Here is a 21,878-nt window from a genome sequence, read left to right on the forward strand (position 1 = left end):
GAAGCTTCAGGTCAGGAATTTGGCAGAAACTCTACTTCTGGAATTGTCTTCTTAGCTGTGACCCTCGTTTCATGTGAAATTCAAATTCACTACTTTTAAGCTATAGTATACTTTCTCTTAGTCTCACATCCTTTTCTCTTTTCATCCCACTTCCCCTCTCTTCTAATGTTGGTTAATTTAGCCTTGGTCTTCTCTCTCTTCTGTTAAGAATCGCCAGGAAAGACTATACTGGTGCTGGCCTAGAGAAAGGAATCAGTTTTTTCTCTGTGAAATGGGGCAGTCAAACTAAATGATCCTAAAGATCTCAGCCTGTCTACCTTTGTAGATTTAATGTTCCATGACCCCCAAGAAGAAAGCTGAGCTAGGAAGAGGCAAGAAGAAGATGGTATTAGAATGGTCTCTTCCAGGGGCAGTTAGGTGGCACAGTGGATAAAGCACTGGCCCAGAAGTCAGGAGGACCTGAGTTCAAATCCAGCCTCAGACCAAACACTTGACACTTACTAGCTGTGTGACCCTGGGCAAGTCACTTAACCCCAAATTGCCTAAATAAAAAAAAATAATAATAGAGACAACAGAATAGTCTTTCCTTCTGGGGCCAGACTGAGACTGGGATCCAAGAGGGGCCTGAAAACAAGGGTGATTGACTACCCTAAATCCACTTGTATGCTTGGGGAAGTGTCCAGAGTTGAATTTCACTGACCATCAAGTCCCTGTCCTTCACTTTACAGATGTCGATAACCCTAGGATAGCTTAACTGAGCTGTAACTACAAGTTACCAAGAGCTGAATTATCATAAACTGAGAATTACACAAACACACATACACACACACACACACACACACACACACACACACACACGAGTCCAAAGATATAATTATCCATATTGTGTAAAAGAACTCTTCTACCTGGACAGTTGGCATTATGAATTACAATCCGAGGGTGGTGGATAGAATTCCTTACATGTAACTAGAGAGAAAAGAGGCTGTCAGACTGTTGGATGGATGAGGGAGGTCATGACCTCCCAAAACATGAGCTTTGCAGAGTCCCTAAGCCGCCCTGTTTTCTGATTGTCACAGGAGCCTGTGAAGGTAGCTCCCTGCTGGTCTGGGGTTGCTGAAGGGCATGAATGTAAACTAACTTGCAGTGCAGATGTTTTTAGCCATGCTGGCGCAAGAGGATTCAGAAGCCTGGTCTATCACTTAACTTGCATCCACCTGAAAAATGCATCTCTTGCATAGGCTGACATTGCCTATTTTTAACACCACATTATTACTAATATAGCATATTACAATGGTACAATGGAAGAAGTATTGACTCGGGAGTTCAAGTACCTGGGTTCAGATCCTCCCTGGGCCTCAATTTACTCATTTGCAAAATGAGGGCATTGGACTTTGAAGGCCTTTCTAGATCCTGCTAACACTCATATGCATGAAGAGACACCTTGGCATAGTGGATAGAAGGCATGTCTTGAAGTCAGGAAGACTTGGGTGATGTGACAATGGGCAAGTCACCTAACCTCTCAGTATCCCTTGGAAATTCTCTAAAACTAAGCTACAGACAAGTTGTCAATCTATATCCAGTGGAGTTTCCATACACTGAATTCCTCCAGTGGAATTGTGGGTATGGACAAAAACAATTTACTCATCCTCAAGTTTATAAAAGCCTCTCCTCATCAACCCCCTTGAATGTTTTAAGGACATATCTTGTTTTCCCTCTTTTACTGATCACAAGATCATAACGCTAGAGTTGGAAGATACCTCAGAGGAAGATACTCCAACATCCTCATGAGGAAATGTGCCCAGACTCATGCAACCAGTAAATGATAAAGCCAGAAGTTAAAACAAAAACTTAGAACTTAAAATTTAGGACAATAAAGAGAAATTGAAAAGGGCATGGAGGAAGGGGAACATGTAATCTTAAGGCCCATTTTGTTTTTTAGTTTCTTACCTCAACCCACTCCATACATCACCGCCCCTCTCGCCATTATTCCAACTTATTAAGCCACCTTAAGTTCTTTCCATGTGTGGTCATGACAGTGGACAAAAGGAGTAAAAGCATCTCAGCCACAGATTGGAGGAACATCTCAAACCCTTGAAACAAGAACTCTGCCAGTTCTCATACTTTGAGAGCCCAGACTTTACATTCCCAAGTTGCCTGCCTAACACCAAGCTGGTGCCAGCCAGCATCAATCTTATGGAAGGGTGTTTAAAACCAAAGGAGACTTAACTGAACCCTAGAGAGAGCAAAATAGAAGACAAAAGTCTGGTTAGCCAACTCAAACAAGGCATTTGTGTGCCAGTCACGGTTTGGAAATGGCTCCCTCAGTGTCACAGTTCACAGCAACACATGGAACTTGACTTAAATAAGGAGAGAAGATGGCCGTGTGTACAAATGCCCAAATTTGCTGTCCAAAGGATTAGCATTAAACAAAACAGTCCAATGGTAAGTGTAACAAGAGACCCCAGAGTCCTTCAGGGAGAGAGGGAGCAGGCAAATGAGTCATCACCTGCATTGGGATATTATACCCCAGGGAGGGACTCAAGACATCCCTTTATCAATTGAAAGCCTGGAGTCACTAAAAATCTGTCACTGGGCATATACTGGGACAAGCTAATGATTTATGGTTTATTTAACTAAATGGATTAAGAACTGACTAGAATTGTACATAGTGAGGTCACTTAACGGATAGTCTTACCAAATGCCATTATCTCATAAGCTGGCTCAATAGACTGGGTTGTTAGGAATGCTTATTGGAAGTAACCAAATACAGTGACTTACAGAGCCCAGATGCAGAGAAAGGCAGTGGGCAGGGCCCGTGGCACCTCACATTCAACCCAAGTCATAGGGCCTTAGGCCTGACTGGGGGTCACCTACCTAATGTTTCTATTGTCACAGAAAGGCCCCAGAGCTTTTTTTTTTTAAAGTATGCTTGAACCATTGGTTTTTAAGTTACTTTATTATTAAACTTTACCATATATCTCTGTCACTTCAATAATTCTTGCTGCCTATATGTTGCCTTACCTTTATAATGCCAGAGCCTCAATTCTCACTGTCAATTCGTACCTCTCTCTCTTTCTCTGTCTCTGCCTTTCTCTGTCTCTCTCTCTGTCTCTCTGTCTCTCTCTCTCTCTCTCTCTCTCTCTCTTCTCTCTCTCTCTCTCTCTCCCTACCTACCTCTCCCTGTTTCCTGTCTCTGTCTCTCTCTCCCTCCCTCTCTTGCTGTCCTCTGTCTCTCTCTCTTTCTGTCTTTGTCTCTCTGTCTGTCTGTCTGCCTCTCCCCCCCCTTCCTCTCTCCCTCTCCCTGTCTCCTGTCTCTCTCCTGTCTCTCCCTCTGGCTCCTCTCTCTGTCTCTTTCTTCTGCCCTTCCTCTCTTGTCTCTCTTGCTGTCTATCTCTGTCTCTCCCTCTCCCTCCCTCCTTCCCTTTCTCCCTCTCCCTGTCTCTCTCATGTCCCTCCCTCTGGCTCCTCTCTCTGTCTCTGACTGTCTCTTTCTCACCCCCCCCCCCCCCCCGTCTGCTATTGCTGTCTGTCTCTGTCTTTCCCTCTCCCTCCCTCTCTCTTTTCCTTCCCCCTCTGTTTCTTCCCCCTCACCTCCTTTCTCTCTTTCTCCCTCCCTCTCCTTTCTTCTTCCCACTTTCTCTTTTCTCCTCTGAGTGACTGAGGCTGATAACTAATGGAGATTGGGGAGGGAGGGGGGACGTGGGGCGGGGAAGAAAAGCGAAGCAGAGTGAGGACAGCAGAGGCTCTGGGAAGAGAAGAACTTGAACGGGGAGCGGGTGTTAGGATTTGCCCTGGTCTTGTGTGGGGAAGGGGAGATGGCCCTGAAAGATAGAGAAGCCAGAAAGCAGATGACCAAGCCTTGCCTGGCCTGACAAACTATGAGGCCTGAGTGGTTGTGTTATAGAGCCCCCCACATGCATACGTTTCAGGCAAATAAGGGGAGGGAGCTACAGTGGAAAGAGGAGGAGACTAGAAATCTGCAAACCTGGGATTTGTTTGATTGTGTTGCTAATTAACTTTGTGTTGTGCTAGCCATTTGACCACACTGTGATGCAGTGGAAAGAACGTTAGATTTAGAGTCAAAGATTCTTCTTGTTGTAGTCGGTCGTGTCCTACTCTCCCTGACCCTGTTTTGGGGGGTTCCTTGACAAAGGTACTGGAGCAATTTGCCATTTCCTTCTCCAGCTCATTTTACAAATGACGAAACTGAGGCAAGCAGGGTTCAGTGACTTGCCCAGGGTCACACGGCTAGTAAATGTCTGAGGTCAAGTTTGAACTCAGGTCTTCCAGGTTCCAGGCCCAGCGCTTTATTCACTGAGCCACCTAACTGAGTGTAAGGACCTGGATTCAAATCCTGATTTTGCAGTTTAATACCTGAGTAACCTTAGGCAAATTAGTTTACCTCTCTGGGCTTCACTTTCTTTCTTTCTTTCTTTCTTTCTTTCTTTCTTTCTTTCTTTCTGTCTGTCTGTCTGTCTGTCTGTCTGTCTTTCTTTCTTTCTTTCTTTCTGTCTTTCTCTCTTTCTTTCTTTTTTAAGGCAATTGGGGTTAAGTGACTTGCCCAGGGTCACACAGCTAGCAAGTGTCAAGTGTTTGATCTGAGTTCAAATTTGAACTCAGGTCCTCCTGATTTCAGGGCCGGTGCTCTATCCACTGTGCCACCTAGCTGCCCCTGGGCCTCACTTTCAACATCTACAAAATAAGGGAGTTGTTCTAAGGGGCCTCTGAAGTCCATTCCAGCCCTAACCTCTGTTTCCCTCTCTGTAAAATGGAGAGATTAGACTAGATGTCCTTTTAGGTATTTTTGAACCTGAAGTTAGAAAGCCTAGAGTTAAGGCCCGGTCCTATGATGTGAGTGACCTTGGGTAGGTCACTAACTTCTTCAAGCCTTAATTTCCTAACCTATAAAATAGAACCAATGATACTTGCACTCCCAAAGAATTCCTCAAAGTCCCAGGCAGGTCAGAAACATTCCAGCTGTCATCCAGATAAACAGCTTTGTTTACTAAACAAACAAACGAATAAAGTATTAATCCTCTGAAAAGAATTATAAAACCTGTTTTCACTATGCTTCAGGGGCATAGAACATGGCCATTAGATGTTGATGCTAATGGCAATAACAACCTATGTAAAGACATTTGAAAGCTAGCTAGAAAGACAAAACTGACATAAATAAAACTGGTTAGAAGGAATTCAGAAAAATACCATCATCTCACTTTGTATATCTGGAACTAATTTTGAAGGTCAACCGACATAGGGGGAGAGGCATAACCATGCAATTTAGTATGTGCCCAAATGCCTAGGGGCCAGAAGAAATAAAGCATTAGGCTAGTAAGAAACTAAATAAATCCTGTTGTTTTCCCCATCTGGTCCATCATTTTATTTTATTCGTTTCTCCCTTTCTTTGTCCTTTTCTCCTTTTTCTTTTTCTTCCTCCCACTCTTTGCAAATCCAAATTCAAGGAATTTTAAGTTGGCTTTAAGGTTCTGGCCTCGAAGTATGTCTGAGAACAAAAGACAGAATACTGCCAATAAAACAATAGTAAAGTAAGGGACCCACTGAGATTCTGTCCCAGCTATGAACTCAGTAAATGGGGAAACAAACAAAAACTTCCTTTGACTGTGTTTTGAAGGACAAGATAAATAAAGAGGAAATGCCCACAGTCAGAACACATGCCCTCTGTGTTTTCTGACCCTACCTTTGCTTAACTCCTTCAACCACGATAACTCCTCCGGCTCCAAGGAAAAGCAGAAACACGTCAGCTACAGTCTCGATGAAATTGCTTTGTTCAGACAGAATTGGAAATGTTCTGCCAAAAGATTATAAAGTGTACTTGTGTCCAATGCTGAACCACTCCATGTGGAGTTTGAGCAAATAGGATTTGTGAAAGTTACCTTTGGTAAGGGTACCAAAAGCTAGCTTTGGTATATATTTATACAAATATAGAGATAGAGATAGGTGTCTATGTTTATATTTTTTACATGTTTATGGAGGGGACAGCTTAGTGACACAGTGGATAGAGCACCAGCCCTGGAGTCTGAGTTACAATTTGGCCTCAGATACTTGACACTTATTAGCTATATGACCCTGGTCAAGTCACTTAACCCTGATTGCCTCCCCTCCAAAAAATGTTTAAGGAGATATTAAAGTTTGGAGTAACACAGAGACACCTCTTAGACTTGGGCTCCCAGTGAAGGGGGGCATAAATCTAAAGCAGAAAGGTACCTTAGAGGCCATCCTAATCCAACCCCTTCATCTTACAGATAAGGAAACTGAGGCCCAGGGGGCTTTGCTGATTTAACCATAGTCACACAAATAGAAAACACTGGAGGCAGGATCTGAATTTTTCCAGAAATATTGCTCTTTCACTGTACCAAGTGTTTGCATTCCCAGATGCTTGCTTTGGGGCTTCCATGGTGTTTGAAACAAGTGAGTGTAGAGGTTCCATCCCACTTTTTCATTTTGAGTAATTACAACCATAGTTGCTTACAGGAAAATTTTATTTTGGATGCAGTATTTAGCATATCTGGTTATTTGCTACCCGGCTTCTTTGAAAAGCTTGTTTTCCTACTGTGTTCATTTGATTTTCATTTACCAGGAATACAACCAAGAAGGTTCTGAAAATTCCCTCAGTTAACCTAAGCTTTACAAAATGTACCCAGAAATTGCTTTTTTCTCCCCATCCCAGTTTGCCATCAGAAATATTACGAATAATTATGTGACTCACACTTAGCCTTTAGTATTGAGCATAAGTGTCCCCACTTTCCAAAAAGCTAAACTAAAGTGTCAACATGTGGAATGATAACATTAATCCTTCTGCTTTACATAAAATAGAATACCATTTAAATAGTCTTGATAAAGACATTGGCTTAATTGTCATAGAAACAAGTTATAACAAAAACAATATTGCCAGATTAAATGTAATAGTATTTTCTAACTCCTTGATAATGATAATCATAGCTGGCATTTGTTAATTATTTTAATATTTGTAAACTGCCTTATATAATTATCTCAATTGAGCCTCCCAACAACCCCAGGAGGTGAGTCTTAAAGTTATTATTGTCCTCATTTTTCAGACAAAGAAACCAAGTTTGAGAAAAATTGTGGTCGCATAACCAAAAAGCAGTACTCGGCCAAAGGCGTTGCTCTTAAGTCTTTTGTTTGCATTTGGGCAATATTTCCCCAATCCTTTATTCCCAGCACCTACAAAAATGGCTCCAAATGAGTAGTTAGAAGATAGAAACAATAAGATGATTGAGGAACCATGATTTCCTGGGGCTCATTCAGTGGAATTCTTTTTTTTCTTTTTTTAAAAATTTTATTAATTTATTTTGATTTCTCAGTAATCACTTCCATATGCTTTTGAGTTTAAAATTTTTCTCCCCCTTCCTCCCCACCACCCTCCCCAAGACAGCGCACAATCTCATATAGGTTATACATTTACATTCCCATTAAACATATTTTCACATTAGTGGTGTTGTAAATAAAAAATAAAACCAATAGGAGGAACCATCAGAAAGAGGAAACAAAACTCAACAGAAGAGAAAAAAAATAGCAATTCAACTTTCATAGTTCTTTCTTTGGATGTGGATAGCATTTTCCATCACAAGGCCTCTGGAGATGTCTTAGATCCTTGTACCGCTGGGAGGGGTTAAGTTTATCAACATTAGTCATCGCACAACATGGCTGTTATTGTGTACAACGTTCTCTTGGTTCTGCTCATTTCACTCAGCATCAAACCATACAAGTCTTTCCAGGTTTTTCTGAAGTCAGCCTGTTCATCATTTCTTATAGCACAATAGTGTTCCATTACATTCATATGCTCAGCCATTCTCCAGTTGATGGGCATCCTCTCAATTTCCAATTCTTTGCCACCACAAAAAGAGCTGCTATGTATATTTTTATACATGTGGGTCCTTTTCCCATTTGTATGATCTCTTTGGGATATAGCCCTAGAAGTGCTATTGCTGGGTCAAAGGGTACATTCAGTGGAATTCTTGACCAAGGCAAGGATAGTGGGATTGTACCAAAAGAAACAAGCAGTCTGGGTACAACTACCCCAGATCAGCGCCAGGGTGATGCCTTTATTTGTTCTGAACACCTTGTATCTTTCTGCTGATGTATTACTGTTCATCTATAATCAGTGAACAAGATGCTATTTTTCTTTCGACAATCACTGTAAATATGCTCTCTGACAAAAGACAATAAGAAATTCTCTTTGGAATAGGAGTCTCAGATTGATTCTTTAATGTCAGGCATTTCCACACACTCTTTCTCAAAGTCTTATTTTAAAGGAGTTGAGAACATTTGGTCCTCAGTAATGTTACTCTTTATTCCTATGAAGCACTTATTCCTACTCTGTGTAAGAGACTGTTAGATGCTTGGGTTTTGTTGTTGTTGTTCTTGTTTTTGGTATAGACCTGTGACTTTTTTTTAAGCCAAACTCTTGGTGTGAAATCTCCCTTCACCAATGCAAATGAGCAACTCCTCTGTAAGTAATAATCATAGAGAATTGCCTGAGACCTAGAGAGAGCCCAAGCCAGTTGGGATTATTTAATTCTTTGTACTTGTATCCCCAGTGCCTGGCACATAGTAGGTGCTTAATAAGGGCTTGTTGCTTGATTAAGTCACATAGCTAGTATGTATCTGAGACCACTAGGACTTGAGCTCCAGTTTTCCTGATCTCAAAATCCATTGTACCACCCTGCCTCTCAGTTACTGGGGATGCACAGACAAAAAGCTGGATGACCCTGGACAAGTCACTTAACCTTTGTTTGCTTCAGTTTTCTCATCTGTAAAATAAAGATAATAATAGCACCTCTCATGGTTGTAGTGAGGATCAAATAGCACTTTGCCTTGGTATATCTTTGTTTTTCAGTTGTGTACAACTTTTCCTGATCCCATTTGGGGTTTTCTTGGCAGAGATACTAGAGTGGTTTGCCATTTTCTTCTCCAGCTTATTTTACAAATGAGGAAACCGAGGTATACAGGGTTAAGCCCAGGGTCACACAGCTAGTAAGTGTCTGAGGCCAGATTTGAACTCAGGAAGATGAGTCTTCCCGATACCAGGCCCAGTGCTCTATCCACTGCACCACTTAGCTGCCCTGCCTGGTGCAGGATAAATGTTAGCTATGATTATTATATTACCTGTGTAGCTATTTTCTTGATGTACTTTCATGCATATTTAGTTTGTATTATTTACCTCTTGAGATGTGAAAATGATTTATTTGAGTGTTAGATCAGCCTTATTACTTTTTTGAAGCATTTCTGTAATCTTTCATTCCTTTGCCTTTATGGTATGTTTGGTTTAGTTTTGTTTCTGTGAAGACCATTAGTTATTGAATAACTATTATATGATTGTATAAAATATCACATTATGCATAAGGTTGCCCCAATCAATTTCCTTTACTGGCAATCTAGTTTAATACACTATAACTAAACTCCACCAAAAGGGCACAAAACAATACTGTAACATTCATCATCTGAAAGTAATTGTCTTGACAAATCTTGGCCCCAAAGAATAGATTTAGGGTCAGAGGACCTGGGTTCAAATTCTGCCTCTGTCATTGCCTGTTTGACCAGATCGCTCAACCTCTTTGGGCATTGGTTCCATTCAGTAAACAATTATTAAGTGCCTACTATGTGCCAGGCCCTGAAGTGCTGGAGATATAAAAAGAGGCAAAAGCCAGGCCCTCTCAAAGAGCTTACGGTCTAATAGAGGAGACAAGATACAAATAAATATATACAAAGTAAGCTATATACAAGATAAATAGGAAATAAATGAAAGAGAGAAAGAACTGGAATTAAGAGGAGTTAGGGAAGAAGGTAGGATCTTAGTTGGGATTTAAAGGAAACTGAGAAGGTCAGCAATTAGAGCAGAGGAGGGTGAGCATTCCAGGTACGGAGGACAGCCAAGAAAATGCCTGAAGCTGAGAGATCAGTTTCCTCGTTTGCAAAATGAAGGGGGTTGAACTAAATGACTTTCAGGAGCCTTCCAGTTTGAAAGCTATGATCCCAAGGCTCCCCTCTTTTCACCAGTAAGGTGAAAGGGGAAAGGGGCAAATGCTTGGAGTGCTATATACACAGCCAGCATGGTCCACAGTTTCAGTTGTTTTTTTTTTTTAACTGGTGCCTTGGGTTGTGCTTACAGAGTTCTCATTGGGTTGGCAGGGAGGTAGAGTCAGTCCTCAACATGCATACGTTTAACTTTCCCGACTTCAAGCATTTTCGCAATGTTATTAATAACCTCATTCAAGGATGTGCCCCAGATTTGTGGATCAGCTGATGTCCTACTAGACAACTGGTCTTGTTCACCCCAGCATTGTAGCATCAAGTGCTCTTGTGCATGTGTGGCACATTATCATCGTTTGCCTTTTTGACTCAAGTTTTGTGTTGCCCCCAAAGCGTAGTGCAAGTTCTTTGGCTTCTAAGCTCAAGCCTACAAAGTCAGTGATTCAGCTCGGTGAGAAAATCAAAGAGCTACATAAACTTTATGCTGGAATGTCTACAGCCATTATAGGCAGCGCAAGATTAGCTTTTGGTGCTTAGGGGAACCTAACTCTTTTCCCATAGGTTCAATGTATCGACATTTGCATTTTTTACTTTCATCCCATTTTCTAGGAATGTTACTCCCATGAAAGTTGAAGATTGACTGTCTCTCTGAAAGTGATGATGTGTGAAAACAAAAAGTGCCCATAAAATTTATTATTAAAAAAACCAATTTATTATTAAAATGAATGCTTTCATTAGCATTTACAGCACTGATCCTATGTAACTGCATGTACAGCAATGTTCTCATTACCACCATGGTTTTTTTCAAGAGCTAGGAGAGCAATGTTTGTGATGAGAACGGAAAGGTAGGGAGACTTAAAACTTCTTTCAGATTTAAAAATTTTTTACCTCTCCCTAATGTTTTTGAAATTAAGGACAGCTGACCCTAGAAAGCTCTCAGTATCACTTAGACCGTCCTAGGAAGTGAGGCCAATGGTAAGGCCTTTTAATGCCTTAGTGCCCACACAGTGCTGAGCTAGCCCAGTGGAAAAACAGCCGGAGAAAATTAGGTTAAAAAAAAAATTCCAACTGTTGCATCTTAGCTTAAGCTACCATTATTAAACATAAATTAAAGTCCTCTTCTTACTCATAAAAATGGCTCTGTATTTTTCCAGGCTGTGAATCTTCAATTAACCTGACATTTCAGAAGGCCAGAGCAGCTGTAGATGAGCTCTTCGAGTCACTCCACGATATCGCCACAGCCCGAAGTCTCATGAAACAGTTTAAATCTGTGTATATTCCTGGAAACCACATCCATCAGGCAAGTAACATGTTTGCAAATGACTTTTTAATCTCTGAGGAATTGTTTGCAATTAGACTAAGGGTAGGGATTGGGCAGTGGGTTTTATGCAGCAGAGTCAAAAGAATGAAAGCCCCCTCAGGCTGATGGAGTTTTATAGGAATGGAGACAATAATGAGGCAGGAAGGAGCTCTAGCTGCGGAGTGAGAGGGCCAGGGATCAAGTCCTGGTCCTGGCACTTACTGTTTGGTCTTCAGCAGGTCACTCACCTCCTGGCCAGCCCTTTTCAATCACCATTTCTCTTCTAAGTGTTCGCTAAGCAGCTTTTTAACAATATGGTCTAGCATTTTCCCAGGAATCCAAATCAAGCTTGCTAGCCTATAATGTTCAGACCCTGTTCTCCTTCCTATAATGAAAATCAGGACAACCACCACTCTTTTCCAGTTTTGTGGGATCTCTCCTGTCTTTCAAATATTGCTGATATTTGTACCTTATATATATATATATATATATATATATATATATATATATATATATATATATATATATATATAGTATAATATATACATATATAGATGCTATGCATATTACATGTATAATACAAATTAATATACATTATATTGTATATATGTTAATATAAATATATTATATATAATATATTAATATACATATATAAATATATTATGTGTAATATATTTATATGTGTATGTATATATATAAATGCTTATTTCTACCCTCTTAAGTAATTCACCCAAGGTCTCACAGGTGATAAGTGTAGGATTAGAACACCGGGCTTCCTGACTCCAAGCCCAGTACTAGATCTCATATATTAAAGTCTTAGTGAATAGAATTCTGGCTTGGAGTCCAAAAGCCCTCAATTCAGATACTTCCTCTGATGCTTATGAATATAACCCAAAGCCCATTGGTATGAGACTCTTTTTTCTCATTGATGGAGATCCATGCTCTGTAACTACCTAAGGGAAGGGGCAAAGTTGGCAAGAGCAGAAGAGAGGAGACTCCTTCAGGCTCTGCAGCCACTTTGGGAGCTTTGGGCTTTAAACTTTAAAAGAAGTGATGGATGATGTCAACCTCACTTCAAGTTGCTGAAGGGAGAAGAAGACTGGGGGAAAGTTGACATGAGAGGAGCTAGTGGTCTCCATCATGCCCCTGTCCTGAGCTTGCTACCCTAGAGACTTTGGGTGGTACCTAGGACTCTCTCTCTTGGTTGAGTTGAGTTACTTCGCTTCCAATGAGAGAGCTCCTTTACTCTGTATTGTCTGCTATATATTTTCCTATGTATACTTTCTCTAATTTCTGGTTTACTATTGAGCTGGAAAACCAGGTTTCTTTGCTAATTGCCATATGAGTGTTCATTGTAAAAGTGGTATTTGATGGGATGGGAGCCAAGCCTTGAATCAAGCTTGAGGTCACCCTTTCCCCATTAAGAGACAGCAATCACAAGTTAAGCTTGAATCTAAAAACCACATCCCCTGGATGAATGATGTTTAAGAGAACAGACAGATATAATTCTAGCCTGGTACCCCTTCTCTCCAAGGAGAGCAGAATGGCCAAGCTTCTGACTCCAACTTCCTGCTTCTCCTCCTGCGAGAATTAAAGCCTCTCTTGTAGGAGTGAGGGGGGAGAAGAGGCTGGAGAGGGCTATTCTGCCTCCCTTTGAGCCACTCAGTGACATTCCCATGCTAAATATGAGAGTTGCCCCTCATTGCACAAGCTTTGTGTCCTAAAGCAAGTCACTAGGTCTTTCGCCACAGAAACTCACTAATGCTTATTTATAAAGTCATAGATGAGTAGTGTGCTACGCCAGTGGAGGGAGTTCTCACATGGGAGTCCCCAAACTGACAGAGTCTCAGATCTTTCTTAGGTATTAGGCATAGGCCTTATGCAGGAAAGCCCTTTCATGCCTGTTCCTGGTTTTGATCCTCACAACAACCCTGTGAGTTAATGCGTCTGGGCATAATTAAATTTGTTTTATAGATGAGGAGATTAAGGCACAAAGAATGGTAAAGCTAGGATTCCAGTGTGGGTCTGCTGGGTCATAATGCAATGCCCCTGTCTTTTCTACCACACAGTCTCTTCCATTGCCTGAGCTCTGCAGTCCATGGGGGTGATTAAATTAATTGATGGCGGTGATAGCTAGCTAACATTACCTCTTGCTAAGGGTTCTAGGAATGCTGACACAGATGGGTCATTTAGCCTTGCCTTTTAATTAAAAGCAAAAATATTTCCTCCCTTTATTCAGTGTACCAGGGACCATAAAAAGATAGATAAAATTACTTAGATAATTAATCATATGTTGCTTGGTTATTAAAAAGAATGACCTTAAATACTCTTTTAAGTTTCATTCAGAGTGACATTCTTGAGCTATGATGTATGGTGACAGTTAGACAGAAGAATGTCAAGAACCAAGGACAATTTACTACATTTATTATAAATGTGGGGGTGGGGAAGGACCTTAATGAGGTCTTGTAGCATTTCTGGCCATTATGATGAGGGCCTTGGCTAACTTCACATAAACATTTTTTATTTGTAAATCTCATCTAAAACATTCATAAGTCACAGTTTCTGTTTTCAATTTTGTATGTTTTTGGGGAAGGGGTCACACCGTGACACTATGCCAGGTCTCTCCTGCCTACCTTTGCAACCACAATTTGGTATAAGATCTGCCAGGGTTTCTGCCTGTACAGCATCACCCCCAGGGTTTGGGGCTCCTTTCTGTTGATTGGCAGGCTCAAGAACCCAACCTTGTCGTCTGTCTCCTTCTTTGTAATGTCAGCCATACTAATAGAGTTTAGGCCACTCACCCTGAAGGGGGAAGGGAAGGGAAGGAGAAGAGAATACGCATCTAAATATCACCTGCTATGTGCCAGGCACTGTGCTAAGCACTTTGTAGAAATATTATCTCATTTAATGTTCATCTGGAAAGCAGGTGCTATTATTATCCTCATTTTACAGTTGAAGAAACTGAGGCAGGCAATGGTTAAGTGACTTGTCCAAAGTCACACAGCTAGTAAGTGTCTCATTTCCAGGGGTAGCTAGGCAGTGCAGTGGATGGAACACCGGCCCAGAAGTCAGGAGGACCTGAGTTCAAATCCAGCCTCAGACTAAACACTTGGCACTTACTAGCTGTGTGACCCTGGGCAAGTCACTTAACCCCAACTACCTTAAAAAAAAATCTCATTTCTGGTGTTAGGTCCTGATGAGTACAAATAATGACTGCTCAGAAGTGGTCCCATGTATTCCAATTCACACTATTTGAAGTGATAATTGTTTAAAATATGGTCATTGGTTTCAGCCCAATGGAAATATGCAGTGGGAATTCAGATATTGAGATATTGTAACCTCTTCAGGGGGATTCATTATCAGTACTAATCAGGATCCAGCTATATTATAAGGGCACAGAAAGTGAGGAGAGGTTCCCTGGGGAAGCTAGAGTGCCAGAATTGGAGCCAGGAAAGCCTGAGTTCAAATCCCACTCAGACCCAGTAGCTTATGTGACCCTGGACAAGTCACTTAACCATTCTCAGCCTGTTTTCTCATCTGTAAAATGGAGATCATCTCCTCAGCCCTTTCTCACAGGGTTTTTGTGAAAAGCAAATGAGATAATATCTCTAAGTGCTTTGTAGAGCTTAAATATGTCCACTTACTACATGTCAGCTATTATCATCATCATCATTTTTTTTTTTTGCAGATAGAGGCAACTACAGGTCCACAGGAGTAGACAGAGTTCCGTTTACAAGTTGACTTTTTTTAAACATCCTTTCTTTCCTAACTTTTTTACATCTTGGACTCTTTTGACAGTCTGGTGAAACCTATTCTTCTTCTAGGAATAATATTTTTAAATGCTTAAAATAAAATAAATAGGATTACAAGGAAGTCAATCATACTGAAATACAGTTTAAAAATAGTTTTAAAGTTAAATTTACATACCCCAGGTTAACAGCCCTGCTGTAGGCAGTTGGAGCTCAGCCTTTTACCTGATCCGGCTCTCTCTCTGTGAGCCCTGAAATGTCTGCATACTTTATGTAGTTCCACTCTATTGCCCCGCTCTGTCCAAGCTGAGGGAGGTGTGAATCTGGCCAAGTCCCGCAGTGCCTACTCCCTGGTCACTTGAGTTGTATTCCTGGTTCCTATGGTTCTGTAAGGAACAAGTCTACCCTGGTCCCCAGTATCTACAGAACTCTCTGGGTCCACCTTGGATCTTGTGAAGAATCATTTCCGTTTCTATGGGCAGTGCCAAAGGCACCCTTTGCTTACCTGTTGCCAGTTAACTCTTCAAAACTGGCTGTATTTATTTATATATAAACAGAATAATTTAAAACAAATCCACAGAATGCACTACCTCAGATGTATCCCCGCACACTAACATATACAAAAGGAGGCTTTGCATGCCATAAGCACTGAGATTTAATCCCTCTTGGTCAGCAAAGTTGAAAATTCCATTACTCAGGGCAATCACAGAGCATGAAGGAATGGTAAATAATTGTAGGGAGCTCACACTTCAATCCTTTTAGTATAGTCTTTGTAAACAGCTACAAAAGCCTTCTCCACGTCCCAAAATGCTCTACAACCTACCCATGCTAACCAGGCTAGAGAGGGCCTTCTTCCAGCATGGTACCTGGCACACAGTAGGCTTCTAATGTTTTTTCATTCGGTTGTTCATTCATTACTAACAGGAAAGATAGCTGTTCCCAGCCGTGTGCTATATCCTTTGGTTTCACTGTGAGAGACAGATTATTGAGGTGAATGATAAGTTATGGGTCTAACCCAGTGTGGTAGTTCTAATGTCCTTAGTCAACAAGCATTTATTAAGTGACTGGTTCAGTGGATAGAACCCCAGGCCTGGAGTCAGGAAAACGTGACCTCAAATCCAGCCTCAGACACTTACTGGCTGGGTGACCCTGGGAGAGTAAGTTAACCTCAGTCTACCTCAGCTTCCTCTCTGTAAAAAAAAGGGATAAATAATATCACCTAGCTCCCAGGATAGTTATGAGGATCAAATAAGATGATGATTATAAAGTGTCTAGCATAGTGCCCAGCACATAGTAAATGCTATATAAATGTTAGCTGTTATTATTATTATTAGCAGACATTGTACAAAGTACTTTCTTACGGACAGAACGGCTAGAATGTCCCTATCACCTTTTTTCTTTTTGGAAGCCATAGAAAAGGATGGAGAGTGTGATAGGATAAATATCTACCAAGGTTTCCACACAGCCTAGGTGTCCCATGCCTCCCTCTAACCTTTATAGCTCCAGCCCCACCCCTCCCCCATTCATTCTCCCTAAAAGGTGACAAAACTGTTCCTGAAATATGATTGGCTTCTGCTTCTCTTGACAAAGCTTCCTGGTCACCTCAGGGCATATAAAGTTCCACCCAATTAAAGTCCAGGCCTTTCAGACAAGGCAGTTGCTTTGGTCACCTACCACTTAGAGACCTAGCTCTAGACACATTTCACTTTGCTTTTCAATCATCTCTTTATCATACCATCAATGCCATCATACAAATATCCCTTGTCCCCATTCCTCATCTGCTTTCTAGTTCTAGAACTGTAATCAAATCAGTTCTGTCATTGCTCCTGGAAAGGCACATCAGTATACTTCCCTATGGCTTTCTTTATTCATTATCCCTGTAACTTTCCAAAATGTCACTCCTTGATGAAAAACCACAAGTTGCAATGCTCTGCTTCCTGACCAGACCTGTTTCCATAAGGAGCAGGCGAGGCCACATCCACCCAAGCTGAAGCTAAGTTTGATTGCATCCTTCCTGATATCTTCTCTGGGTTATAGCTAAGTAAACCTGTTTTTGTCAGCTGTTCAATGACCAACAAGTATCTCATTTCATCCCAACCTTGCACCTGAACTAACAGAGAGCTGGGATCAGACCCAACCATATTAGAGAGAAAGCAAAGCAGGACAGGGCAGGGCAGGGCAGGGCAGCAGCAGATTGGCAAGCTCTTCAGAGCCTAATGCCCACTGAATTGTAAATGTTAAGACATCTACAACATCCTGGCCTGTTCTTAGCCCAGGATTTAAATGGGTTGTATTTATTTAGGGGACTCGGTTAGCTGACAACTCGAACACATCATTTTTATTTTGTTTAAATAATCTTTACCCTACAATTTCTCAAAGTAAATGTCCCTGTTTAACACAGGCTTTAATCTTTTTCCCCAAATGTTAACAATGTTTGATTTATTGATGTTTTTCAGCTGTGGCATTATGGAGCTATTAAACAGATGTTGTTCTTAGGGCATGTTGCTTGTGACCTCGTTTATACTTAATATCATATGGATTTAACATGATAACCTTGGCATAACATTGGATGTGCCCTATGCAGACAACTCTTACCAGACAGTTTCTGTCTTTTATGCTTCTTGCCTAATTTAACAAGGGAATTCAAGATCTGTGGCACTTGAAGGGACATTGTCCAAATTGTAGAAGATGAAAGGTACATGGTGAAGCATTCGTGGGATTTATCCCTAGTCCTAGCTCCTACTGCTCCTCTGCCCAGCCCGAGGCTCCATCCCAGGAACGATGTGTGGGCTTAGCTCCTTTTCCTAATGGCTTCTTCTACTCATGCCCAGTCCCAGGTTCTGATACCTATGTTCTCAGTGACTGTATCATTCATCCTGTACCCCACCCCATTTCCCCTACGGCTCTAAATACTCAATCTGCAAAGTCCAAATAAACAAGTGACAAGCATTTATTAAGCATTTGCTATGTGTCATACATTATGCTGGGCCCTAGAGATACAAAGACAAAAACAAAACAGTCCTTGCCCTCAAGGAGTTTATATTCTATTGGGGGGAAATAACAACAAAAACAAGTAAATACAAAATCTCTGCATATGGGCCAACCACTTGATGAATTCTTTGGCCATACTATTCTAATGGGCAGTTGTCTTGGTCACCTACTACATGGAGACCTAGTTTTAGACACCTTTCAGTTCACTTTTCAATCATCTTTTTACCATGCCATCCATCATATATATATATGAATGTATGTATGTATGTATGTATGTGTGTGTATGTGTATGTATATGTATATATGTACATATGTCCTTTGTCCCTATTCCTCATCTCCTTTCCAGTTCTAGAACTATAATCAAATCAGTTCTGTCATTGCTCCTGGAAAGGTACATCAGTATACTTCCCTATGGCTTTCTTTATTCATTATCCCTGTAACTTTCCAAAATGTCACTCCTTAGCCACCTCTCTCCTGTAAATTTTGTCTTCCCAGATCAGAATGTAAGCTTCTTGAGGGCAGAGACTATTTTCGCTTTTATATCTGTATCCTCAGTGCTTAGCACGTAATTAAGCATTCATAAACGCTTTTTCATTCATTCATCAAATTCTATGGCAGTTCATGAAACAAAGAAAAATCATCTTCAGTCTTTCTTTCTTCTTATTCTAATTCCATAGTGATGGAAAAAGGAGCAGGGGGGCAAAGAATCATACAATTGTTAGACTCTCTATAAACTCTAACTTAGTTGTTGATACTGTAAATGTGCCAACAAATTGATATACTACTGGAGAAACTGAGTCACATTAATCTTGACATCCCCTCCATAGATAAAACCAGAATGCAAAAAGAAGTTGTAGCTAAAGGAAAAGGTAGCTCATGGGTTCTCTTTGAGGACTCCCCTCAAAAAAAAAAAGGAATGGGTAGAGTTAATCTTATTGTATGTCTAAAGTCAACAGGAAACATCATTTCAGGAGACATTCATTGGCTATCTGTTTCTCAGTGCACATGTTAACTATTCTCAAAAAAAAAAACCATGAAGATAATTATAGTTTTTATACACTAACAATCTCTTGCAGTATAGATATTTCACAAAGTACTTGATCAGGTCCTCCAAATTAAATCAATGTATACTTTTGAAACTGAGTGACTTCGGCAAATCATGCTCTTTATTCATGTGGAAGTAGCTCCCGAATCAGTTGTCTGTGTATAATTATATCATCCATTTGCTAAAGGGGAGATAAAAATTAGTATGAAGCTAGAAGAAAGAACAAAAATTAAGGAACATAAATGGCATGCAATTTAAACAGTTCAATCCAATTACAAAAATATTGCTAATAAAAAGGGAGATGCAGAAGCCAAGATGGTGGAGTAAAAAGGTAGTTGCTCTCACTCTCCCCTATCAACCTCTGAAAACCCCAGAAAAAAACCCTGGAACAGCTGAACTAGAAGAAAGACGGGGAGCAGCAGTGCAGCAGCCCAGCAAATGGGTCTCCCAGTGCCTCAGCAAAACTAAGGGAGGCAGAACTACAAGGGGCCCCAGGTGGATAAGTACCCTGTGGCATTCATCTGAAAGGAGCTGAAGAAAGCAAGCTAAAGGCTTCCTAAAGCCCCAGCCTTGCTGGTTCCAGCCCAACATCAGGTGAGCTGTCAGAGCCCTGCAGCCTTCAGTTGTTAACCAGGAAGAAATCCTGAAGCCCAGGTGGTAGAGCAGGCAAACACCAACACCTGGACTTCCGAGTGCCTCTGTAAGGGCGAAGGAACCAGTGGAGGCCAGCTTGGAAAACCACCAGGTGACTCAGCACTCTACCTCAAAAGAATCTCCCAGTGCATTAGCAGAAACGAGGGAGGCAGCACTGCAGGGGGCCCCAGACAGATAAACACCCTGCAGCACCTATCTAAAAGGAGCTGAAGAAAGCTAAAGGAAAGGAAAACAGGCAACCTAGAATTGCCTGAAAGTTCCAGCCTTGCTGATTCCAGCACAACACGAGGTAAGCTGCCAGAACCCTACAGCTTCCAACTGCCAACATAAGAGGCCCCAGCACACAAAGCCAGTGACCAGGACCTAGGCTCCCAACACAAGAAGCTTGGGTCAGTGCCCTCTGTTTCCCAGCAGGAGAGCTCAATCTCTTTAAAGGCCAGGGAATAATGAAACACCATGAGTAAAAAGAAACATACCATAGATTCATATTATGAGAAGAGTGAAGATCAAGACAGAAATTCTGAAGAGGACAACATTGTCAACAAACCCACATCTGCAACAACAAAAGGAATATGAACTGGTCTGAAGCCCAAAAAGCCTTCTTAGAAGAGCTCAAGAAGGATTTTAATAGTCAAATGAGAGGGGTAGAAGAGTCCTTCAAAAATACAATTGGCCAATTGGAAAAAAAATACACTGAAGAAAACAAGTCCCTAAAAAACACAATTGGCCAATTGAAGAAGGAAGGACAAAAACTAACAGAAGAGCACTGAAGAAAACAAGTCCCTAAAAACACAATTGGCCAATTGAAGAAGGAAGTACAAAAACTAACAGAAGAAAACAATCTGTTAAAAACTAGAATTGGACAAATGGAAACTAATGTCTCTATGAGAGAGCAAGAATCAGTCAAACAGAAACAAAAAAAAAAAAAAATAGATGAAAATGTAAAATACCTCATCAGTAAAACAACCGACCTGGAAAATCGATCAGGAGAGACAATTTAAAAATTATTGGACTACCTGAAAATCATGATGAAAAAAAGAGCCTGGACAGTATCTTTCAGGAAATCATAAAGGAAAACTGCCCAGAAGTCCTAGAACCAGAAGGGAAAATAACCATAGAAAGAATCACCTCTCCACCTGAAAGAGATCCCAAATTGACAACGCCAAGAAATAATAGCAAAATTCCAAAATTACCAGATGAAAGAGAAGGTGCTGCAAGCAGCCAGAAAGAAACAATTTAAATATCATGGAACCACAGTCAGGATTACACAGGACCTTGCAGCTTCTACATTAAAAGACCACAGGGCATGGAACATGATATTCCTAAGGCAAAGGAGCTTGGAATGCAGCCAAGGATCAATTACCCAGCAAAAATGAGCATCATTTTTCAAGGGAGGAGGTGGATATTCAACAAAATAGGAGACTTCCAAACTTTCCTGATAAAAAGACCAGAGCTCAACAAAAAATTTGATCTTCAAGTACAGGACTCAAGAAGGACTTAAAAAGGTAAATGGGACAGAAGATACAATATGTTGTTAATAAGGGGGTGTTTAAACCCTACAAGGGAATATGACACTTGCAACTTGAGAACTGTATTGTTATTACACCTTTAAAGGAGTATACATAAAGAGGGTGGATATTAGTTGACTTTGATGTAATGATAAAAAAAATCTAATCAAGTGGGTTAAATGGATCCAAATAAGTGGATCAATCTGATCTTAGAAAATGTACTGAGAAAGGAGGAGGCAGACAAGGGTAAATTACATTACAGGAAAAACACAAAATCCTATTACAGCAGAGGAAAGAAGGGAGGGGGGAGCATTGTTTGAACCTTACTCTCATCAGATTTGGCTCAAGAAGGGCATAACATAATCAGTTAGGTATAGAAATCTAACTTGCCCTATAGGCAGTAGGAAAAAGGGGAAAGAAAAGGGAGGGGAAAGAAGGGAGGGAAGAAGCAGTAAGAGTAAAGGGGAAGAAAAGGGAAAGGGATAATAAAAGGAGGAACTGAAGGAGGCGTGTGTCAAAAGCAAAACACTAGTGAAGGGGGAAAGGAAAAAGGAGAAAAAAAAGCATAAATGGGGGGGAAAGGATGGAGAAAAAGACATAGATAGTAATCATAACTGTGA

General features: G+C 40.9%; 1 protein-coding gene across 1 annotated transcript in view; it reads left to right on the forward strand.

The window, feature by feature from the left end:
• SCFD2 (sec1 family domain containing 2) overlaps nt 1-21,878 on the forward strand; it is a 423,086-nt gene that overhangs the window by 366,460 nt on the left and 34,748 nt on the right. Inside the window, 1 exon segment of the mRNA XM_020990057.2 lies at nt 11,166-11,311. Coding sequence (XP_020845716.1) covers nt 11,166-11,311 — 146 coding nt within the window.

Source organism: Phascolarctos cinereus, unplaced genomic scaffold, assembly GCF_003287225.1.
Source record: "Phascolarctos cinereus isolate Bilbo 61053 unplaced genomic scaffold, phaCin_HiC Scaffold_9;HRSCAF=440, whole genome shotgun sequence".
NCBI lineage: Eukaryota > Metazoa > Chordata > Mammalia > Diprotodontia > Phascolarctidae > Phascolarctos > Phascolarctos cinereus.